Raw genomic sequence first — 25,866 nt, 5'->3', positions numbered from 1 at the left:
TGCCTGATCTGTAAATAACGAAAGAATTCCCGACTACTCAGGCCGTAGTCAGCCTGGAGGGCCTGAAACGGGCGCACAGAACCCTTAGAATATACATCCCCCACTTTAGAGATCCCAATCAAGTCCCAACGGTCAAAACCCTTGGAAGACCAAAGACCGCCCAGACGTTCTGAAGCATAAAGCGGCGTCGCCAACGTCAAGCGATCCTCCCAGCCCAGGCTCACATTCGCAGCACGCCACACCGTCAAAGCAGTCAAAGTAGGTCCCACAAGATGGCGCCCAGCGGAGCGAGAATAGAGCACTCTATTAAAGTCACCTCCCGGAAGCTGAAGTTTATCCATCTCAAACGCCGGATTACGACCCGGAGAGAACATAGCATGATTAATAGCGGACAGATGGGAAGCCCAGTAGTATCTCTTAATATCGGGGAGCGCCATGCCCCCATCGTACCACGGGATGGAAAGTTTCGCGAGAGCAATGCGCGGTCGCCCATCCCAAATAAGTTGCCTCTGAAGGCTCTCGATCTCCCGAAAATAGGTCTTGGGGATAGGATCATAATAATTCTGGAGAGCATAGAGAAACCGCGGTAGTGACATCATCTTAAACAGGGCCGCCCGACCCAGTGGAGACAGGGGAAGTTTGCGCCAGCGGGCAACGTCCAAACGGAGCCTAAGCAACGGGGGAAGGAGATTACGATCATAACGAAGGGACGGATCCAAGGTAACAAAAACCCCCAAGTATTTGAAACCATCCCGGACCACCTGAAGAGGAAGTCTACTCGGCAACGGAGGCAAGATACCAGATAAAACGTATACACAGGATTTAGACCAGTTGATGACGAGGCCTGAGTTAGCGCCAAAGGACGCAAGAACGTCAAATAAAACAGATAAAGACTTGCGAGGAGAAGTAAGATACAAGAGGATGTCGTCCGCATAAAGCGAGACGCGGTCTTCGAAATCCGGGGCCCAACGAATACCTTTAAGGGACGGTTCCCAACGGAGCCAGGCCGCCAACGGTTCAAGAGCGAGCGCGAACAACAGAGGGGACAAGGGGCAACCCTGACGGGTACCCCTGCCCAAGGAGAAGGGGGCCGACACTCTACCGTTCACTACAACTTGCGCCAGAGGTTCCGCGTACAACAGCCTAACCCAGCTAATAAACTCGCACCCGAATCCAAATTTCTCAAGTGTCGCCCATAAATAGGGCCACTCCACAGTATCAAAGGCCATGGAGGCATCCAGGGACGCCAAAATGGCCGGTTCAGTCAAAAGCCCCGCCCTCGCCAGCGCGCCGTGGAGGCGACGTAAATTCAGAGCAGTGTTGCGATGCGGGATAAAGCCAGATTGATCCGGATGGACCAACTCCCCAAGAACCGAAAGGAGACGGGTCGCCAAAAGTTTAGCCAACACCTTAGGTTCAACATTTAATAGGGATATGGGCCTATACGAGGAACAGAGGTCACGCGGTTTACCCTCTTTGGGAATGACGACGATTGTCGCCAGACGCTGATCATAAGGAAGTATGTTCCGCTCACGAGATTCTAGAAACATGGCGCGGAGATACGGCGCCACCTTATCGGGGCGTAATTTGTACAACTCAATAGGCAAACCGTTCGGGCCCAGTGCCTTGCCCGAACGGAGCGATCGAACTGCATTGGCTATCTCATCATTCGTGAAAGGGGAGTCCAAAGCAATACGGTCCAAGTCGGTGACACAGGGCAAAGTGATATCACGCAGAAGAAGGCGGGAGTCGGCAACATCCCTCACAGACACGGGAGCATATACCACACGGAAATATTCCGCAAAACGATCAACAATGGCAGTCGGATCAATCACCTTCTCACCACTCGCAGACTGAATCACGGGCACCACACGATTAACTCTTTCTTTCTTGTCCAACCACGCTAGGAGTTTGCCCGCCTTGTCACCCACATCGTACAATCTGCCCTGCTGCTCACGAAACATCACCTTTGCAGCGTCAGTGACCAGAGATTTGTATGCAAACTGTTTTAGACCCAGGGCATGGAGTTTCTCAGGCGTGACACCAGATTCCAACTCGTCCTCCAAAGCAGAGATCTCCCCCTCAAGGTCCACCACCTCCTTCCTCCCTGCCCTCTTAGCTTCAACAATCAAGGAAAGGGCCTGTCCACGAATCACAGTTTTAAAGGCTTCCCACAGGGACACAGCCGAAGAGACCGACCCCTCGTTTTCCAGGAAATATGCATCCATGGACTTGAGCAAGAGGGTACGAGTCTCAGGGGAGGAAAGATACCAAGGGTTAATGGGAGCCACTCGGCCCGCCGCCTCTACCCCAACCTCGAAACGAAGCCAGAGCGGCGAGTGGTCAGAAATACCCCTCGGCAAATGTAAAATCTCGCGAACCGCCGATGATTGGGCTGCGGGCATCAGGAAATAATCCAGCCGAGACAGACTGCCATGGGCCCCAGAATGGAAGGTGTATTGGAGCTGAGTAGGATGCAACAGTCGCCAGCAGTCCACAAGGCCAAAGGTATCTAAAAACCCACCCAACCACTGCTGAGCCTGCGGGGTATCTCTAGGGGGATGGCGATCGTGAAGGCCGGAAAGCACCGAATTAAAATCACCGGCCAGAAAGAGAGTGCTATCAGGGAGATCTAACAAAACACGGCCCAAGTCAGTAAAAGTAGAGGCCTGCAAACCCGGGGGAACATAAACATTGAAGAGAGATAGGGTGCGGCCTTCATACCTACCCACCAGGACAGTATATCTCCCACGGTCATCATGAATCACCTCATCGATCGCCAGGGGGAGGGAGGTTCGAACAAGAATACCCACACCCCTAGATCCGGAGGTAAACCCCGAGTGCGCCACAAGGCGGTAGCCCCATCTATTCATTGCATAACAAACATTACCAATCAAATGGGTTTCTTGCATGAAAACAATGTCCGGTGACAAACGTCGTATACATTTTAAGACCACACTGCGCTTAATACGATCTCCCAGGCCATTAACGTTCCAGGAAAGAAATTTCAACCCTCTACCCCCCATCCCAACCGCCCGAGCCAAGACCCCTCGTCCATGAGCTAGACATCAGAAACAGCAGCAAACACAGGAGCAACTCGCCTTGAAAACAACACACAGAAAAGAAAAAACTTCCCAACCCCCCTCCCCCAAACTGAAGAGAAACACCCCCCACCCTGCACCCCTGCAAAAAGCTAAAGAGCCACCCCAACCTGCAGTGTGCCTGTCGCCCAAGAACCCCTATTCTACACAAAGACCCCGGAGGAGGAAAGGTCTCCGTTCCATCCACCCCCCGACCTCAGCAAGAACAAAAATAACAAACGAAAGACAGAATGATCACAATGTAGAGGGACGCCGGCCAACACTCCTGAGAATGTATTCAAAATAAGACATAAGAGCCGAACTGTTAGATCTCCACACCACCTTCGGCACCACCAGGGTGAGCGGCGGAGTCCGTCTCAGGAGGACGGTCAGGCAATGAGTCCAGCCAGTCATTAACAGCATCTGGCCGATCAAAGAAAAGGGTACGCTCATTGTATTCGACCCGGAGTCTGGTGGGAAAGAGCATGGCGTAACGTAGGCCCCGATCCCGGAGACGTTTCTTGGCACCACGAAACTCCATACGTTGTCTCTGAACCTGTTGGGAAAAGTCCGGGTAAAAGTTCACCGTAGCATTCTCAAAGGCCACCGGGCCCTTCACCCGCGAGGCCTGCAGGATAGCGTCCCGGTCTCTATAATGAAAAAGCTTTGCTACAATGGGTCTCGGCGGGGCTCCCGGCTTGACTTTGCCCCCTGGAACACGATGTGCGCGTTCCACCGTGAAAAATTTTGTGAGACCAGAAGGGGCCAGATGGTTCAAGACCAGATCCTCAACCAGGAGATCCACCGAGTGGGGTTCAGGGTTTTCCGGTACACCAACCAGGCGAACATTGCAGCGACGCGCCCTATTTTCAAAGTCCTCCAGGCGACGGGTCATGAAGTCGTTCCCCCGACGGAGATTTCCAATCTCTGTTTGGAGCTCAGAGACGTCATTCGTAAGGCTAGAGGATTTAATATCCAGTGATTGTACCCTCTCATTCGTCTTGCCGAGATCAGCACGAATCAGATTCACCTCAATAGCCACGGTGTCAAGTTTGTGGGCCAAGGCCTCGTACTGTAGGCCGATGGATTCCCTCACACCCGAGATGGCGCCCATGATATCCTGTAGGGAGGGCTCCGCCGACTCTTCCAAAATTCGTTCGGACGCTATACTAGAACCAGGCAGGGCAGCTCCGGGGGACCCCTTAGAATGGGTATAACGGTCCATAACATTTGTTTGAACTGGAGCTCCGCGCAGAGGTGTTTTCGTCTTGCGCGTCTCTCTGTCCCCTCTGCCCGCCATTTTGAAGATGCGTCACAGGACAAGCCACCAGGTTCGACGGGCCCGACACCCAAAGTACAGGATCAAAAGTACATAAAAAGGGGGCACAACTCGGGTAGAGGTCGCCAAGCCAGCAAATAGGTCACATGAAAGCCCAACAGCCGATCTGCCTCCAAGTCTCAGTCGCAACACGACATCCACATCCGTGGCCCAAGTCGGAACAGAATCGAAACCGAAACTTAGGAAGGGGGGACCCACAAGGCCAGATCTCCTGCCGTTGTTGTTCAATTGCAGGACGGCTACAGTACCGCACCCCGTCCCGGGCGCACCTCAAGGGCGGAGCCCAAAAGTTCAGAGCACCATATCTCAGGAATACGAGATCCAAATCGATTTCTGAAAAGTGCCAGGGTAATCAGCCAAACGTCCCCAACACGAATTCTTGCAAGAAATCAGGATTCAGCCAGGATAAAATGCCGGGCGCGGCGAGGGTCCGGAGAGCGCTGTGCTCAAGCGGCCATCTCGGATGCCCGCCAAGCTCCTCTTTTTTGTTTCAATATTATTGTTCCAGAAATCAAAACCAAATGTTTTCATTTTTTCAAAAAATTTCACTAAATAGATTAATTTTGTGTTTGTAAGCATGTTTTTCATTCCTGTCTTATTTAACAGTTTAAAATAAAAAGTTTCTGCATCACTTGTGTTAAACCCTGAGAAGTATGAAAATTTTTCATAAAATGTTTTTGAACTTCCTTTTGGTGGAGTTTGCACAATGTTCCCATTGGTTATAATTTAAAACATTTCTAGGTTGAGCTGATTTATGGAGATAATGGTTACCATAGTGGTTATAACAATACATCTGGTCATAATTAGATGAACCTTGTAAATAATCATGTCCTGTAAATTTAGCTGACATCACTAGATCTGACATCATATCATTAATACTGTCAAAGTCCCAATCATCAGAAAATGTGCTTGGTTTTACAAAGTCACTCAATGAAATCTTAAATTGATGAGGATACTTCAGGAGCTCGACCGGACCATAGATTTCGTAATCAGTTTTGTCCCATGCTACCCCACCGGGTATAGGATTGGCTGTGAAGTTTACTGAAGAAAGTTCTCTTTTCTCGATGTGTGAAGACTTGTGTGGTTTCAGGACCAAGTTGATATTCTGACTAGCTGTGTCCATTGTACCATATTTTCCCTCAATGAAATGTCCCAAGCATAGTACCATGATGAGCCAAAGTATGAGGATGAATAAACCGAGTGCCACCCAAAGTTCAATCCATGTAGAAATCAGATAGGTTTCTTTTAGTTGATGAAAGAGTTCCTTTGTTTTTTTGTTTTTGTATTTTTTTTCCAAAAACCTTTATTGCACCATTTCAATACACAGCGGAACGCCTACAACCCATCGGGCTGGCCGCTATAACCGTTTATTAGACACAATGCAGCAGTCTGAAATCTGATTTTCCATTTTTACATGAACAACAACAAACTAAAGTAACTGTTAGGAATAACATTGTGGTCGTGCTTAGATTCTTAATGATCGCACGTTTTTACTTCATCAAAAATGCCCCATTCCAGTCCCCCACCCACTCCCACCAACTGCCCCGGAGGGCCATGTGTGTACCTTAGTATGTAACCCTCTCAGTGGTTCGCTATGTGTCCCCTCCCCAGTCATTCCTACATGCTAATGTAGTCACGAAGCCACTCTCGCAGTCCCGTCCGCCCCTTCCTCACAACACATCCACACTACTAGCCCTCTTCCTCCTCCCCATCTGAGTCATCCTGGTCATCCTCCGGCAGGGGATCACAAATCTCACCCCTGTATACATTCCATTTGGTCCATATTTTATTCCATTTCCCCGGACAGGCACGGTTGGAATACACCGCTCTTTCCGTTATCATTACCTTATCCATATTTAGACACCAGTGTAACTTCGTTGGTACTTCCTCCGCTCCCCACCTCTGTGCGATATCACGTTTTGCTACCATCAGCCCCACTGTAGCCCAGATTCGCTCATGTCTAGAGATATCCGTAGGTTCCCATACGTTTAGAAGGCATCTCTTAGGCTCAGGTAACAAGTTCCTTTGTTTTGATTTTAAAAGTTTTTGTTGTTGGTTGTTCCTCAGGTTCACTCGGATCCTCAGAGAAATCATCGAAGTTGATGAAGTAGCCTGATGCTGTTCTGTCAATTGTTTCAATTGCTTCTGGATTCCTTTTTGCTTTTTGAATTTTCTTTGTTTCATTAGCATAGTCTACTGTTACTTCATTGTAGACTGGTGTTTCTTGATGTAAGATTTTGATTTGGGTTTCAAGAGGTTTAAGTTCCATGGCTTTGTTGCATAGTCCTTGTTGATTCACTGTAGGTTTATCAATTGTGATTAGTCTCTCAGTTTGAACCTCTGTATTTGTAGCAAACTTTGGTGTTCTACTACTTCTTGGGAGTCCACTTGGCCTACTACTTATTATCGGCCACATGATTGTGGTTTAACCAGGTCGATGGATACAACTTGGTTCTCCTTTTTACCAGCAAGGGGCGGTAATACCACTGATCTTGTCCCGTTGACAGACAAGACAGGTACTGCTTTTCTGTAAGAAGGCCCAAATTCCTTCTTTACCGCGATCTTCTCTTTGACCAGATCCCCGATTTTTGGAATCCAGACAGGTCTTGCTGGGACAGGTGGTTTCTCTTCAGTGGCTGTTGGCTGTTGCTTCAACTTTATGTTGCTCAGGTCTTTTCTTTTTTCGTTTAAGTCCTGTAAAATAGCCAAACGATCTTTGATATCAAAGCATTTTTCTTTAACCACTGAAGTTTGACTATCGAGGTCCTGGATTAACATTCTAGTCCCAAACAATAGTTCGTACGGACTGAGACCTCTTAGAGAATTTCTTGGCAGATTATTAAGACTACGTTGGACACTTATTAAATGTTTGACCCACCCAGCTCCCGAACCTAATACCTTTGCCGTTATAGATTGCTTTATGTCACGGTTTTTTCTTTCCACAATTTCGTTTCCCTCAGGATGAAAGGGACAAGAGTACCGCAATGCAATGCCCATGCTGTTCATGGCCTCTTTGTAAGCTCGAGAGCTAAACGCAGGACCCTGGTCAGAATGTAGCATGCCAATTGCGTATGTGCCGATAAAGACTCGCAAATCTTTTATAACAGTTCTGGCGTCAGCCGAGCGCTGGGGCCACATCCAAATGAATCTCGTGCATGAATCCACTGCGACCATGATATATTTATAGTTTGTAAGGGACCGCAGTGGTCCAGGTAAACACAGGCTAATGGTTTATCTGAGATTAGAAGGGGCGTCTGTGCTGGTCGTTTCACTGTTGATACCTTCATTCTTTGACATATTTCACATTCTAGAACATAGTTCCTAGTTTGTCTTCTCATTTGTGGCCACCAGTATCTCTGTTTTAATAACGATACTGTGGCTGAAATGCCAGCATGTACAGAAGCAAGCCCTTCGTGTGCCGCTATAATGAGTCCTAACCTATATTCCATGTTTGGAATTGCCCTATCCCCCACTCCAGGGATTCGAGCAAATGGAACGTTATTCGCATCAGTTATGTACGAGTACTTTACTGGAAAGCCTTTCGGGAGTGTTTTTATTGCATTTTTTTCTGTAGCGCTGACAGCCAGCAATATTTCGCTGTCTATTTTTGTTTTTGACCGGGTGATGGCAGCTACGGAAGCCGTTAGGACAGCTGACTTTGCTGCCTCATCAGCCAATAAATTCCCTGCAACGTGAACGCCATCACGTTGATGACTCAGTGTATGTATCACATGAGTCTTTTGTAGTTCCTTTTGTAAAAGAACTACTTGTTCCCAAAGCGTTTTATGCTTGATTGTGCCACCTTTTGCATCTTTAAAACCGTTCTGAACCCAGATCTGCAAGTATTCATTGTAAGACTGAACGCAATAATATGAATCGCACACTATGAGTGTGGGGAATTCGCGATCCGTATTTTCAAGCGCCATCTTAAATGCTAGTAGTTCAGCTCGCTGAGCTGTACAGTCTCCTAGGGATTGTGTTTTAGTGACCAGTGGTTTAAATTTTCCTTCGTGCCAGCGACCTTTAACAATCGCGCACGCAGCACTGTAAGCTTGTTTACCCCCAACTGCGGGTTGTGCTGATCCGTCCGTATATATTATACAGCCGTAATGTTCTAGAGGCAGGATTTCGGTCGGCAGAGTACATTCAAATTCATATTGGAGAAATTCTTGTGTTTTTAAATTAGGATCAAATTCGTATACCACGTCTGTTGCTGCAAGAGAATTAGCCCACTGAATCCATCGGATGTAGTGCTTTAGCATTCGGAATGCTTGCCTTTGTTACCGCCTCCAGGGCTGGTATTGGTGTTATGATGATTATTCGTTTACCTTGTGCTAGGGCTCTTTCTTTCGCTACAGCAGTCTGTACCGCGGTTAGAATTTTTTCCGTTTGGCTAAATTTCATTTCAGCTTTTGGGTACGGATGTGATTTGTATGCTATTGGTACTGTTTCTCCCTCATTAGAGGTTAGGTATGTGAATCCGCATCTTCCTGGGATGACTCGAATCACAAGGTTGCGTGTGTTATCGCGTGTTTGCAGTTTTGTTTTAACTAACATGTCTGTTAGTAAAGATCTCAAAATTTCTGTGTGTTTTTGAGTCCAATTGATCATTTTAAAATCTGGTCTTATTAGGTCATAGAGAGGTTTAACTCTCTCTGCATAATTTAGAATGTAAGTTCTTCCGAAATTCAGGAAACCTAGAATTGATTGTAAGTTTTTCAGCGTTCTTGGTGCTTGGATTACAGCGCATTTCTCTAAGAAATTGTCAGCCAGGCTTTTGCCTTCACTTGATAATTCATATCCTAAAAACAGGACAGTTAGATGGGCAATTCTTGACTTTTGGAAGTTGAATTTATAACCCTCTGCTGCGAACCCAAGTATTATGGTGTTCACTCTTTTCAAGTGAGTATCCAAGTCATCATCTGTTAGATAGATGTCATCGACATAAGATAATGCCTCATCATCATATATTTGTAGTAACTCTGTTACTCTCGCTGAGAATAATCCTGGGCTGTTCTTGAACCCCTGTGGCAAACGACAGAAATTTTCTGTGAGCCATTTATTGAGAAAGCGGTCAAATATCTGCTTTCTGGTGCTATATTTTGACAAAAGAATCCATTAGAGATGTCTAATGTTGTTTTGTATTTTTTGCGCATTGTGCTATTCATTAGTGCTGCACTGTGTGAGTTTTGTACTGCAAAAGTTTTGCAACATGAGTTTAGGTGTCTGTAGTCCAAAACTAGACGATATGAATTGTCTGGCTTGGAGACAGGAAACAAAGGATTGTTCATTTGTGAGGTGCAAGTTTCAATCACCCCCTGGTATTCAAGTTGATCTAAGATCTCCCTGACCTGTTTTTTAGCTTCTTGCTTAATTGGGTACTGCCTTTGTGCAGTTGGTTGAGATTTTAACTGGATTTTGTGAGGAGGTGAGTCCTCATCCCATCCTACGTGGTTTTTATATAATGCTGGAGCTTGGGTTATTGCCCACTTTCTTGCAAGTGTATATTTTTTATGTATTGGAACGTGATTTGAGAAGGCAGGCATAATCATTTCTTCGCCATGAGGGCACTCCCTGACAAACTCTGGTGGCCAGTCTTTTTCAGCTAAAAGGATGTCATAGCCTTTGGAGAGGTTATCCCAAAATAGACCCCTTATTTTCCTAGTCTTATCTCCCTCTATACGTAATGTTATTTCATATATTTTATGAGGTTTGCTAACTCTGGTATCTGCAGTTTCCACCTGAATGTATTCATTCGTGTCCACTGTCTCCAGATGATTCATCAGGATCTTGCGAGCTATGCTCACTTCTGCTGCGCTGTCTAGCATTGTCTGAGCCCACTCTCCGTTTTTCAGCTGTGTCCTCAGTATCCTCGGCATGTTTGATTACTTTAATACTGGCTACCTTCTTCTTTGGAAATTGTAACTTTTTATTTTGATGAGCAGTTTCCTTGTCTTTGGACTTGACGTGCTCTTCCCTGTGTTCTGACCGTCCTCTTCTTTCCGATTTCTGCGAGGAAGTCTGAAAAGATCGAGATGGACGTGTATCAATATCTTGATATCTATCAGGTTTCTTCAAATTATCTCTATTTCTAAGGTTGTATTTTTTCTCAGAGGGCTCCCTCTGGGGAGACTTGTGTCCTTGGTCCGGAGATCTTTCTCTCCGCCGAGGAGACCTTCCTCTGGACTGGAATCTTTTTTCTTTGGGAGTGGATTGTTTATTTCCATCCCAGCTCTTTTTTGGAGCGTTTAGATTATTTTTAATAAATATCTTTTCAGGATTTTCAGTTAGTTGGGGTTTCACTCGTTTTCCACCCAAACTATCTCTTCCTAGTTCTTCATAGGATTTTTCTATGATTCTGGCAAGTTCAAATGGTTGTTCTGCTATATCTGTTTCTTTCAGTCTTTGGCGGATCGCCACAGTTGCTGCTTCCCCCTTTATGTTGGCTAGTAATATTGCCGAGACCTGCTTGAAGTCTTTCAGTAGTTTCATACCCAGAGTTAAAGCAGGTTCTGGACCGTATTCATTTTGAATCTGTTTTAGCACCTCTGGTATTACCGCCATGGACGGAACACCATGTGTTTTTGTGTAAATGGAAGCAAAGACTGTACCCCAAGTGTCACAGTCCTCCACATGTGGTGCGATCCCCATTGGAAGACAGATAGTCAGAATTCTGTGTTTCTCAGTGGGGTAGTATCCGGAAATACTGCCTCTATTTGAGTGATTTTCTGTGCTAACCAGAATGGAATTTGTTCCCGTTTAATGGGTACTTTGCCTAGACAGGACTGTATGTTCTGTGGTGTTATTTTATTTGTGTTCCCCTGATGAGGGGTCAGCTGTGGAATTTTAATAGCTGGTTGGACTGTTGAAGTCCGCATTACATATTGGACTAATTGTCTATGTATTTTAATCAGTTGTTTTAGCTGTACTAAAAGTTCTGGTATTGACATTTTTTCAATGTTTGGATGTGGTGTGTAGCTGGCTAGAACCGGCCACGTTGCTCCTGGTCTACCTAGTGGACCGAGCCTGGTGATGTGATCATTATGTTTTAGGGCGCCTTTAAACCAGAGCAGGTGCTCTTGGTATTTTAATGGGATTTCCACCTCCTCTAAAGGAGTGTACTCATCCGGTGGTTCCTCTATTTTGTAATAGTGGAACTCCTTTGTTAAAGCGTTTGCTGCTGGAAAGTTTATCCATGAATAGAATACCTCTGTCTGCCGATATTCGTGTGCCTCAATTACAAATATGACTGTACCACCTCTCGATGTCAGTCCATTTTCTATAAGTTTTAAAGTTATAGTTTTTCTTATGCTGACCGGGATGAGTATTGCATCCGGGTCTTGCTGTAGGAGACTTGTGTCATCCGCTAGGAGTTGAGCTGCTATTCTAGCTGTCTCCCTTTCTTCTTCATTGTCTGACATTTTACTGACAAGAAGATTTTTTGTTGCAGATCAGGTTTCCACGGAAACAAAGATTAGGTGCACAATATTTTTGGAACACTGTATCCTTCAACGTTGAATAAACCAAAAACCGTACATAGGAGTCTCCTCCTACTAAGTTTGGCGGATTTTAACCTTTGACCCACTCCAGACGTCTTTGGAGTATTTATGGGAGAAAGGGTCTGTGTGAAAAGCACGACTGAGTTACTCTAATGTCTTGCGTTAGATTTATCGCCTTACCAAACCGTTGGGAGCCATGTAGTGTAGTTCCTATTATCCCAATAGGCTCTGCGCATTGGAATAATATCTTCAATAGTATAGACGTAGGACAGAGGTTAACTAGGTCTTCTACAGTCGATATTAGACTTAGGTTTTGTGTGCTAGCTAGCTCAGAGTTCACTAGAAACCTTCTCGAATAGGCGACGAGGAGTTTAACCTCCCTGGATAGACAAGAAGGGATTTAGTTTCTGACAACCATAGAACATGACAACTTTGCTCTCCCTAATCAAGAGTATATCTCTAGAGTCGTGTGAAAACAAAAGACAACTATTTTACTTAGTCAGTACGTGCATACTTAGTTTCACCAGATTGTAGAGAAAGAAGAGATGGGCGTGTTCAATAAAAGGTGTTATTTATTGATCAGTCTCTTTTTCTCATACAAGAGAAATGAATTGCTACAGTTGCAATACTTAAGGTTAAGTAAAGTGCATACAGTAAAAGCAGGATTATAAAATAATACTGTAAAAGCATTGATATGGTTTCTTAGCCATATGATACTTTAAAATGGATAAAAGATATACATACATATATACATTGACTAATCGTACTCAACTGGTGCTTCTAACTACGCCTACCCCGGTGTACCTGACCTAAGCCTAATACGTGGGAGGGAGTAAGTAGCAGTTTAAGTTAAGTTTGTTTTGCCAAGAATCTGACTCAAGCATTCTCTGTAAGGGGTTAGTCAGTTCAGTATCTGGGATTTAGAAGGTTCAGGAGGGCTGGTATCTCTGTCTCAGGACTCGATATCCCAGTCACCCGCGAAGGTGGGCTGGAAACGCTGGAGGCTGGATTTCTCGGCAAGAGAAAAGACAGCGTCTTTCCTCAGCGCGTCAAAGAGGGAGGGGCAGCGTCCGTGGGCTTCTCGCATCAGCTGGGCTCTCCGGCAAGTAGTCGCTGCTCCAAGCTCATCACCACCGTGTCCTTGCTTAGGGCAGCGTCGGTATATTTATACCTGAAAGGTGCCGGGTTTGACGTAAGGATGGACATAAGACGTCAATACAGGTCCCTATATAAACACACTACAAGACTACTTCCACATGGTGTTGCTGAGTCTACTCAAAACACAGGACTACAAACTACAGAGAGGACAAAACAAAAAAGCCTGTGAAACGCATATCATGTTCCTTAATATTACTCCACTGCCTTGCAATCGGTGAAAGGTTAGCATTTAAAGGCCTTTGGACAGGAGCTTAGGAATGATCTTACCTTCTACCAAATCTAGCAGTTCATTATCTTATAAGGACCTGCCTACTAAAAATGTGCCTTCATTGCCTAATGAAGCTTGGAAGAAACCTGGTTTTACATTTGAAGAAAACTTGTTTAGGACCCGTTGAATGAAGATTTGTTTCCATCGACAGTAAGAAGAGGAGTTGGAGGGACATTGCTTTGTGAATAAACTCTTACGGTGCATTCTCTGGGGCAACGCCAAGAATTTGGAACTCCCTTCCACCACACATCAGAAAAATCTCCTCTAAGCCTCTCTTCAAAAAGGAAGCAAAATTATTCCTGATGAGCAAATTCCTACCTTAAATCAGTACAACCACGACACAAGATCGGTGAACCCAAACGACCTCTACTCTCGGGTTACGCGTAGTTAAGACCTACATGAACTTAAATTGTATTTTACTGCTCAGAACATTTCTTCTTAAAGCTGCCATGAGAAATGAAGACCCACACGAACTTGAATGGTCTTTTATTGCTCAGAACAAGTCTTCTCAATGCTGCTACTCCATGTTACTTGCTGACTATGTTTCTTTGTATGCAATGTTCCCCTTTGAATGTGTTCAACTTACACCTTATGTAAAGTGCTCCGATACCCTAGCTTGGGTCTGGTTCGCGCTCTATAAAACTATAAACATAAATAAATCAATAAAATAAAATAAGTACTGCATTTGTGTACTCTGCTTTGTGGTGTTGGTGTACATAGACTTTTAATGATTGCACCACAGTCATTAACACCAACACAGCTAACACCCCTCATCAATACTGATGAAGAGCCTGCATCTGACAGTAGTACTCTTTTTATGTGCCACCTACAAGATTTTCCTGGCAGGAATTCTCTGCAGCAGCTTGAAGGAAAGAGGCCTGCCTAATGTCGGAGTAACTTCTGGTAAATGTCCGTAATTATAACCTAAAATCCTTCGAATTAGGCCTTTGTTTTCGATTTACTGGGTAACCCATGCTTAACCTTAAAGCAGCTTTTGCTCCCTTTTCCCAAATCTGTAACTTCCCAATGAGGACTCTGAAAAAAAGCCATGCGAAAGATGTGGATCACTACTTATGTTGTGACCAGATAGCAGAATGTAGATATTCTTTTGAAATGCCTACCCTGAAAATGTCTGACTAGCAGTGTCTATGGGTGCAAACCCTTCTAGTCCAATGCAAAACATTAAAATATCACTTATATCAGATGAAGAATCTCTAGACATGAAAGATGTAAGGAGTGAGGTGCGACTGTAAAGTTTGCCGGCCTGAGAGCTGTGCTTAAGTAGTGATAAAGGTTGCTGAGGAAACCAGGGAAGTTCAAAAGGAGTTAGGTAAGATATATTTAACAAACAACCTGTTCTAAAAAATCTCTCTCTGAGTAAGCAGTGCATGTCAACTTCATTGGGACTGGAGTGAGGGAGACTGAGTTGCTCAGATGGGTGGCAAAGACCCCACATGCTCACATGTCTTCCTTAAAGTGCTATGCACCTCTCATAGTTACATAAAGACTGTGACAATTATTTGGATGGCTAAGGCTGACTTCATCATATGTGTTTTGTTTTCAGCTACTATAATGTTCTTCTTTTCGCCTGAAGTTGCTGCTTATTATGACTTTATATTGCTTACTCTCCCATTTTTATTATCTCTCGACTGTTCCGTCTTATATGTACAAAAACATTCTTTACTCTATCCGCTTGATTACTTTATGTTTCATTTTACATCCTACTTGATGTAAAACATGCTTCTCACTTTAATTTCACTGTGTGTTTATCTTATATGAAAATAACTAAATGCAACAAAAGAGATCTGTACCTGATCTGGCTCTGTCCAATGGTTATGGATGGCCTATGTATGGGATTAACGAGATGGAACCTAGAAGTACAGTGTTTTGTTCTTTGAGGAGCTAAGAAGAAATGTACACAGCCATGTATTTTTGTGGATCCTATTTTACTTCCATTTTTAGGTCGGCATAATTTCAACATACTGGACAACTAATAAGGAATTTTGAGCTTTGGTTCTTCTGCCAGAATTGAAAGGTATTGAAAGTAAATTTCTTGTCTGTGGGTGCATGCATTGCGTTCTGAAAGGAGCCACTGGATAAAAACGCTAAACAAGGATCACTGCATACCATGGAGAAACACCTTACCTCATCAGCTCCAATGTGGAACCACTTCACGCCTTTGTGCACATCCATGACTTGCTGCAGCATGGCTCCGATTAGCTGTAGAGACTCTTCCTTATGTGGGTTGAGAGCATTGGGGAACCTCCGAACTTCCCGCAGGTGGGAGAACCGCTCATGCTTCAGGACAAACTGTAGGGGCAGAGAGCAAAACAAAGTAGGGGGACACAATGAGATCCAGGGTTGCAGGAGATAGAAGTCCCAAACCTACAATAGAACTACAGACCACTACAGTAAATGCTATAATGTCTTGAATGCATGGCAAGGAATTAAGTCACTCAACTGTGGCTAATGTATTGCCCATGTGGTGGGTAATTACATTATATACATACCATGTTGAAATCTTGGTTTGATGTAGCCGTTTATATGTGGTAGTTTGCAGTAGTAATTTCTATGTAGTGGTGCTTGATCTACAAAATGATAAGCGCCAATACATTTTCAAAGGAAGCAATATCAAGGGGTACTGCTTGCGGGCAACCTCACTTTATTGTCACAAGTAAACAAAGCAAAAATATTTTTAAACATTTTCACCTCCTAGAAAGCGGTGTTCCACTCCTACACACAATTTAACATAAGGGCCTTAAAGAGTGATGTGTATGATAGATAGCATCCTCGTAACATTAAAATATTTTTATTTACTAATAATGAAACTGACCGGAATGATTTGCAACAATGCAAAAGTATAACATTTCTTTTAAACACTCTTTATTGACATTTTACATGATATTCCCATGATATTTCACATACGTTATATTACATTCAGAACGCTTCTTTTTAGGACAGGATCAACATTTTTTGATTTACACCATTGCTATGACAGTTATAACATTATTTCTTCAAAACCTAACTCCCCCCTTCCCACCCACCCTTTTGTGTCTTAATGTGTATTGTCTTTGTTCTCCCGCGGAGTTTCATAGCCATCAACTGAAGTGCAGATCCACGTGTCTATTGTTTGATAACTCCTCCTATTACCTATTCCGTTGTTAATAGGGCATCACTGCCCTCCACTGCCTCCCCATCTTGAGGATCTCTTAGGTCTGCCAGCATCGCGGTCCATGCTCGCGCCTCCTCCTCAAGCTTTTCGTCTTTCCTTATAAGCTTTTTCGGAACCAATTCGGCTGTCACCCACTCATTCATGTCTCTCACCCAACCAATGATAGTCGGTGGGGTCGGACTAAGCCATGAGATTGCTATCCTTATCTTTCCAAGCCCCAACCCCAGAAGCACAAACCTCCTGCTTAACTTTTTCTTTTTTTCGGAGTAGGTCATATATTCAATAGGACTGAACGTATAGTCCTGGGAACGGACCATCCAGTAGCCGTATGTATTAACGCCAATACTCCCTCCCAAAAGGGGCCCAAGCTCCATTTCATGTGCACGAAGCGTGCTGCCGCCTTCCCGCACCTAGAACATGCATCTAACCGCTATGGATACATTTTACTTAACCTGTGTGGTGTTACATATACTTGGTGCACTATATTGTATTGGAATAATTTAAAGCGTGCAATGGAACTCACTTCCTGGACTCCTCCGTGCTCTCACACCCACTCCTGCTCTGAGATGGGTTTCTCCGATTCCTCCTCCCACCTTGTCAGCACTGGGAGGAGAGTGACCGGGCTATCATCCCGAAGGGAGATCAGGCGTTGCCCGCCATTGACAGTAAAGTTGTTAAAACAGCTGTGCAAGGGAGCTCCTCTGGGAAGGGACCCCATATCTCCCTAGTCACCGCAGCTATCTTCCCATACTGTAGGAATTGTCCCAATACCAATTCAAAGGTGTTTACAGCCTCCTCTCAGGTTAGAAATTTACAGCTATTATAAAGGTCCCCATTGTAAGCCATCCCCCATCTCTCCACTGCCAGCAATTTTTTTGAACAGTCTTACAAACCACAATGGCATTGCAGGTGAATAGGGTGCTCTCCGTATTACTTTCTTAACTGCGTCTTTCCAGGTTCTCACCACTTATCTAATCATGTAGGGTAATCCCTCTGGAATGATGCCCCCATCCTGACTCGGATAAAGTACTGTCGCCATATGTGCCCGCCAGTAAGCATTTTTACCAGTTACTACCTTCCTCCATCCAGTGAACTGCGTGCTGCAGTTGTGCTGCCATATAGTAGAAATGTATACGGGGACATCCACACCACCTTCCACCCACTTTCTTTGGAGGGTGTCCAATATAACACGTTTTCGCTTGTTCCCCCACAGCAATTCCATCAGTAAACTATTTAACCTCAGGACGTACGACTTGGGGATCTCGTAAAAGGAATGCTGCAGGGTATACAGGTAGCAGGGAAGTATTTGAATTTTTTTGACTGCCACCTTTCCCATTATGGAGAGAGGCAAGGAATTCCAGCATCCCACTGCAGTGCGGACCCCATTTATATGATCTCTATGTTGTGCTCTAAAAATAATGTTAGTGAGTGCTATAATTGGACACCCAAGTACCTCATTCCCTCTATTTTCCATGGCAGGCCCAGTTCAGGGATGAGTCCATTGCTTCCTGAGCCATTTTCCTAATTAGAATCAGTATTGATTTACTGGGATTAATGCAGAGACCGGAGAACTTCCCAAATCTATGTAACTCACTTAAAAGGACTGGAACTACACAGGGAGGGCATCTTAGGTATATCGACATGTCGTCCACATACAAGGAGACGACATGCGTGGTATCCCCCAAGGGTATTCCATATATCTCCATATTTTTCCTGAATGTTGTCGCCAGGGGCTCTATCGCCACCGCAAATAGAAGCGGCGACAGGGAGCACCCCTGTCTTGTTCCTCTGGATAAGATGAATTTTCCAGATACCACTCCTTCAAGTCGCACCTGGGCCGTCGGGTTCATATATAATAATTGGGCCCATCGAATGAACCCCGGACTAATCTCCATCTTCTAAAGGAATGCCCATTAAAATATATGTCCACTCTACCGAGTCAAAAGCTTGCTCAATATCAAACATAGCCAAGGCGCAGTCCTCGTTCAAAGTTATCGAGCATGCTATATTTGTGCAAGTCTTCTCAAGTTGTGCGTGGTGTTTGTTCTGGGTATAATCCAGCTTGGTCCGGATGCACCAGCTGGGGTATGAGGGGCTTCAACCTGGCCGCGAGGATCCAGCTCATTATCTTGATATCTAGGTTCAGGAGGGAGATCGGCCTATAGGAGACATGCAATAAAGGATTCTTATCTGTCTATAATATCATAGATACCAGCGCCTCTTGCATAGAATCTGGGACTGTTCGACAGTCAAGTGCCTCATTGTATACCTCCAATAATCTATCAGCTAGGAGGGGTGCAAAGGGCTGATAAAATTCAGCAGGGAAGCCATTGCAGCCTGGGCATTTGGCAGGTTTAAGATGTCTGCGGACAGCAATTCCTCCCTAGTTATGGGGGCGGCAAGGGCTTCCCCTTCCTCTGGGTCCACCTGGGGCAGCTCAATATAGTTAAGGTAATCCCATATTACCTCTGGGGGGGTCTCCGACTTAGTTTGGCAGGCAGCTGCAAGATGGTGTGCCAGAGTATCTGCAATTGCCCTTTGGGTGCAGACTAACTCCCCGTCTCTGTCCCGTAATTGTAAGATGGGGGCCAGGACGACTTCAGATTTTATCAGTTTCGCTAGCAGGGCCCCCGATTTATTGCCGTTCATATGGAGACGGTGACGGTATGTTACATATGTGTGCTTTTCCTGTCTGCATCAGGGAGCCATAAGTTCTTCCTGTGCTCCTCTCCAGTCCTCCAATGCCAGCGGATCACTATGCAGAGTCGGTATAGCATCCCGTAAACCAAGACTTAATATGATCATACACACCATATCCAATGGCCTTGGTTAATGATCCTTCCCAGCCATGTTCTGAGGAAGGTAGGGCTCAACGATCTCTGGGTGTCATCACCATATACAAAGAAGATCCGGACCACCTGGACAGCTGCTTACTCGATACCTTACTGAACAAGGAGAAGCGGTGGTATGTAGACTTGTAAACTAATATAAATACAACCTGTCCTTTGCTAATCTCCCACCTACTTGCTTAACTGCGTCTTTCCATGTTCTCACCACTTATCTAATCATGTAGGGTAATCCCTCTGGAATGATGCCCCCATCCAGACTCGGATAAAGTACTGTCGCCATATGTGCCCGCCAGTAAGCTTTTTTACCAGTTACTACCTTCCTCCATCCAGTGAACTGCGTGCTGCAGTTGTGCTGCCATATAGTAGAAATGTATACGGGGATATCAACACCACCTTCCAACCACTTTCTTTGGAGGGTGTCCAATTTAACACGTTTTCGCTTGTTCCCCCACAGCAATTTCATCAGTAAACTATTTAACCACAGGACGTACGACTTGGGGATCTCGTAAAAGGAATGCTGCAGGGTATACAGGTAACAGGGAAGTATTTGAATTTTTATGACTGCCACCTTTCCCATTAAGGAGAGAGGCAAGGAATTCCAGCATCCCACTGCAGCGCAGACCCCATCTATATGATCTCTATGTTGTGCTCTAAAAATAATGTTAGTGAGTGCTATAATTGGACACCCAAGTACCTCATTCCCTCTATTTTCCATGGCAGGCCCAGTTCAGGGATGAGTCCATTACTTCCTGAGCCATTTTCCTAATTGGAATCAGTATTGATTTACTGGGATTAATGCAGAGACCGGAGAACTTCCCAAATCTCTGTAACTCACTTAAAAGGTCTGGAACTGCACAGGGAGGGCATCTTAGGTATATCGACATGTCGTCCACATACAAGGAGACGACATGCATGGTATCCCCCAAGGGTATTCCATATATCTCCATAATTTTCCTGAATGTTGTCGCCAGGGGCTCTATCGCCACCGCAAATAGAAGCGGCGACAGGGAGCACCCCTGTCTTGTTCCTCTGGATAAGTTGAATTTTCCAGATAGCACTCCTTCAAGTTGCACCTGGGCCGTCGGGTTCATGTATAATAATTGGATCCATCGAATGAACCCCGGACTAATCACCATCTTCTGAAGGAATACCCATTAAAATATATGTCCACTCTACCGAGTCAAAAGCTTGCTCAATATCAAACATAGCCAAGGCGCAGTCCTCGTTCAAAGTTATCGAGCATGCTATATGTGCAAGTCTTCTCAAGTTGTGCGTGGTGTTTGTTCTGGGTATAAATCCAGCTTGGTCCGGATGCACCAGCTGGAGTATGAGGGATTCAACCTGGACGCGAGGATCCAGCTCAATATCTTGATATCTAGGTTCAGGAGGGAGATCGGCCTCTAGGAGACACGCAATAAAGGATTCTTATCTGTCTATATTATCATAGATACCAGCGCCTCTTGCATAGAATCTGGTACTGTTCGACACTCAAGTGCATCATTGTATACCTCCAATAATCTATCAGCTAGGAGGGGTGCAAAGGGCTGATAAAATTCAGCAGGGAAGCCATCGCAGCCTGGGCATTCGGCAAGTTTAAGATGTCTGATTGCGGACAGCAATTCCTCCCTAGTTATGGGGGCGGCGAGGGCTTCCCCTTCCCCTGGGTCCACCTGGGGCAGCTCATATAGTTAAGGTAATCCCATATTACCTCTGGGGGGGGGGTCTCCGACTTAGTTTGGCAGGCAGCTGCAAGATGGTGTGCCAGAGTATCTGCAATTGCCCTTTGGGTGCTCTGTCCGGTAATTGTAAGATGGGGGACAGGACGACTTCAGATTTTATCAGTTTCGCTAGCAGGGCCCCCCGATTTATTGACGTTCATATGGTGACGGTGATGGTATGCTACATATGTGTGCTTTTCCCGTCTGCATCAGGGAGCCATAAGCTCTTCCTGTGCTCTTCTCCAGTCCTCCAATGCCAGCGGATCACTATGCAGAGTCGGTATAGCATCCCAGTAAACCAAGACTTAATATAATCATACACACCATATCCAATGGCCTTGGTTAATGATCCTTCCCAGCCATGTTCAGAGGAAGGTAGGGCTCAACGATCTCTGGGTGTCATCATCATATACAAAGAAGATCTGGACCACCTGGACAGCTGCTTACTCGATACCTTACTGAACAAGGAGAAGCTGTGGTATGTAAACTTGTAAACTAATATAAATACAACCTGTCCTTTGCTAATCTCCCACCTAACTTGGGTAATTTGGAAGCAAGGTAGCATCCACTTATCAAGATCAGCTTCATTGATGACAGCAACGGGATCAGTACTCTGAGCAAACTGAACTAACCCTCAAGGTATAGAAATGCAGCTCTTTAGCAGTAGGCATTCATGAGACCTTTTCCCATACATTCAAAAGGTGCACCAGTGCTCATGTGCGTAGGACGGCCCCGGCCATCCTCGCACATGGAACAGGGAATCCCTCTGGTGTGGGCACCGGAGGGATTCCCTTTACCCCCCCCCCCCCCCCCCAACTGCCTCGGGAGCTGGGAAAGAGCTTCCCCAGTTCCCGAGGCCGCCTGCATGGTTTCCCTGAAATGACGATCAGCGCGCACGTCGTGCTGACGTCATTTCAGTTTTGCTTTCTACGTGCTCATGGGGCTGACAAAGCCCATAGAAAGTCACGAGAAGTATTGTTGGAAAGGGGAGAATCTCCCCTTTCCAATGGTACTCCTCCCAAGTGGGTCCCTAGGTTTGCAGGGAATTTTGGGTAGGAAAACGTAGGAGGATGCAAGCAAGCTTTACCTCCCTGGACTCCCTTGTGTCTCTAGTTTTCAGGAATGTGTGGGTTTGGTAGGTTTCCCTTGATGGCCGCCGAGCCTGAGGCCAAAAACCCAGGTGACCACCCCATGCCAAACCAGGTTGTTTTGTGATAGGTAATTTTGATGTCTCCACAGTAAGTTTTGGGCCCTTGCCTGTCAACGGAACTTGGGGCAGCCACATGAGTGAGGTACCATTTTTATGGGGAGACCTGGGGGAACGTTGGGGAGAAGGAAATTTGTGTCAGCCCTGTGATCCTACAACATTCCCACACAGAAATTTGAGAAACAAGTGATTTTTTTCATCAAAATCTGAGGTTTGGACGGGATTCTGGATAGAGAAATGATCCACGCAAGCCATACATTCCTGGACTCCCCGGGGTCTCTAGTTTTCAGAAATGTGTGGGTTTGGTAGGTTTCCCTACATGGCCACCAAGTCTGGGACCAAAAACTCATGTGCCCCCCCCCCCCAGCAAAACCAGGTAATTTTAGGATACATAGGGAACATCTGCGTTTTGGTCCCGGGGTTGGCAGCCATCTAGGGAAACCTACCAAATCCACACATTCCTGAAAACTAGAGACCCAGGGGAGTCCAGACGATATGGCTTGCGTGGATCCCCCAACGTTTTCCTACCCAGAATGCCCTGCAAACCTCAAATTTAGCTTAAAAACCAAATTTACCATATATTTTTGGGTGGAATCACCATGTCGGCACAAATGTCCTACCCCACAGCGTTCCTCTCAGTCTCTCGAGTAAAATTATACCTCACTTGCGTGGGTGGGGCAAGGGCCTGTGACTGGGAAGAGTCCAAAACATAGGGATTAAGGGTATAGCACCGAGAATTCTAAGCGCTCACTTTTAAAAAAAAATATGTTTTTAGCCAATTCTGCATTGGACACCCACACAAGGGAGAACGCTGTGGGTTAGGATATTTGTGCCAGCACGATGATTCCACACAAAAATATGTGAAAAATGTGTTTTTTTTCAGTTAAATTTGAGGTTTGCAGGGGATTCTGGGTAGGGAAACATTGGGGGATCCACACAGATTCCAGAACTTTCCACCACACAAATTACCCCTTGCTGAATTCAGAATGTTGTCTACTTTTCTAAAATGTATAACTTTCCAGGATCCATTAGTGCTTTCATACCCATTTCTCCCATTAACTGGAAGAAGGCTGAAAGCACAAAAAATAGCAAAAATAGGCTATGTCCCAGTAAAATGCCAAAACTGTGTAGAAAATGTTGGTTTTGTGACAAAACCAAAAGTCTGTCAGTCCCTAAAAGTTAGGAAAATGGTGATTTCAGCCCCACAAACTTTTTGTTGATACCCTTTGAGGGGGGAAAAAACCAGACACTTTCAATTGCAGCACTTTCTTTTTTTTTTAAAAAAGCCCACATTTTAGCTGCATTTTGGATAATTTCTGTGTCCCCTCCTGGGGAATCCACAAACCCTGGGTACCTTTAGAATCCCCATGATGTTGGAAGAAAAGGACGCACATTTGGTGTGGATAACTTTTTGTGGTCAAAAAGTTACAGGGCCTAAGGGCAAACTACCCCAAATAACCAAAAAAGGGCTTAGCACAGGAGGGGAAAAGGCCTAGCAGCGAAGGGGTTAAAGCCTTGGGGTTATCTTTATGATAATGATGGTAAAGCCACTAACAGAAGGAGAAAGACAGCCTCCTCACCCTTGGTTAGAATTGTATACAATTAGCTGGGGAAAATCGTTGGTGTTTGATTTGCTGGATGCTGGTGGGAAGAGCTGTTGAAGGTAGTTAGTTGGCAAGTTAATGGTGCAGAAAAATACTCAGAAGTTGACACTAATGGAGAAGTGTAGAACTTTAGTCTATCATCAAAATGGCAGTACGTTTTTTTTTATTCTCAGGACTCACAGCAAGGAGTACAAAGTTGTGAAAGGAGTGACATACCTTTGAACCTGTTGTATTTGGATGGACCTATGGAGAGTGGGGTATGCCTGGCAGACTACAGGCAGCTGGCTGGTTAACATGGCTCGTTTTTTTTAAACAATATCCCAGGCTGTGCGGTTACCTGTGAACTATGGAGAAGGTCTAGAAAGGTCTAGATTTTTGAACAAGGCTCAACTAAAAAAATCTTCTTTGAGGATTCGAAATGGCCATTATGGGGGGATATGAATGGGGATGAATGATTTTTGGTCTCTATGTAACTTTGGAAAATATTGTAGAGAGGAGATCCATATAGATAGTATTACAGAAGTCCAGACAGCACATCTCCAAAGAAATCACAAAATCAATTTTCTAAATTGTGTGTAGGAGTGGAACAGCGCTTTCTAGCAGGTGAAGATGTTGGAATATATATATATATATTTGTTCAGTTTACTTATGACATTAAAGAGAGATTGCCTGGAAGCAGTATCCCTTGATATTGCTTCATTTGAAAATGTATTGGCGCTTATCAGTTTTTAGATCGAGCGCCACTACATAGAAGTCACTACAGCAATCTACCACTTAGAACCAGGTACGTCAAACTAACATATCAACAAGATATGTATATAATACAATTAGCCAACACACAGCAATACATTGGCCATAACCCTAAAACAAATGCTAACATTAGCTATTATCTACCTCAGATTCTACCCCTAGGCCCAATGCTAATCCTAATATACTGTAACAGTTCTAGTCATCCACAACCTAAATCTGTGCCACCACTGACACACTACCATGTCCCCAAATCTTAATCTAGACCAGTGGTTCTTAACATTTTGACTTCTGGGAACCCCCACTTAATCATTACTGGAATACAGGGACCCCTCCCCACTGGATCATTAATGGAATTCGGGAATCCTAGCCTAAGCAATTTTGATCAACTGACCTGCAAAAGAATGCATAAACATAAAGAAAAGGCACCCATCAAACTAATACACATATGATTAAGTATTTAATTTAAATCATAAACAAATGTAAAAAAGATATAAAAGTTGGAATTTTAAAGGGAAGGTTGGAGCTTTGCCAAATTCAGTTGAGGCCAACAGTCGTCCTTACTGAATTCTATTTGATTGACTTGCACTGCTCCCACAAATCAATCTGAGAATACCACCTTAATTTTTAGTCTCTAATTTTAATTTCCTCCCATTTAGAGAATGTTTAAAATTTTCAATGTTGCTCCTTTATATAAACTCTATTAATCTCATTTAATTTTCTAAGCAGTTTGGGGGTCACCCGAGTAGGTGTTGCGGACACCCAGGGGTCCCCGGACCACAGGTTAAGAATCACTATTCCTAAATCGTACATTAGCCCAAACACATACCCCTTACCCAACACTTATCTTAGCCTAACCCTAAACCTCAAGCTAGCCCTAAAACCTTTCTTAGGAACACATTGACTTAACTAATGTGTTCTTTATAATTACCCTAAACCAGTGGTTCCCAAACTGTGGCCATGGCACCCCAGTGCGCCATCAAAACTAGCCTGGGGCGCCGCAAGCACAATCGGGAATTCAGTGCTTTGAAGGGGATACTGAGGCGCGTGCGAGTGCATGACTGAAATGAAATGGCGCAGCAACAGTTCTGAGATGGCAGCAACTCAAAACTCATAATATGACCACAGGAAAGGACTGGGTGCTTGGAGCCCAAACATAATCTGAATTCCTTGGACTAGGAAAATCGCTCAGTCGTCTGCTCATCCGACGAGGTCACCTGCATAG

General features: G+C 44.9%; 1 protein-coding gene across 5 annotated transcripts in view; it reads right to left on the bottom strand.

The window, feature by feature from the left end:
• HEXD (hexosaminidase D) overlaps positions 1-25,866 on the bottom strand; it is a 389,672-nt gene that overhangs the window by 213,871 nt on the left and 149,935 nt on the right. For all 5 annotated transcript variants that reach the window (XM_078654647.1, XM_078654646.1, XM_078654648.1 and 2 more), the window contains exon 5: positions 15,490-15,654. In XM_078654647.1, the coding sequence (XP_078510773.1) occupies positions 15,490-15,654 (165 nt within the window). The remainder of the gene's footprint in view (positions 1-15,489; positions 15,655-25,866) is intronic.

Source organism: Lissotriton helveticus, chromosome 7 (assembly GCF_964261635.1).
Source record: "Lissotriton helveticus chromosome 7, aLisHel1.1, whole genome shotgun sequence".
NCBI lineage: Eukaryota > Metazoa > Chordata > Amphibia > Caudata > Salamandridae > Lissotriton > Lissotriton helveticus.
The sequence above is the reverse complement of the archived record's forward strand: the minus strand, read 5'-3'. Positions and strand labels throughout refer to the sequence as shown.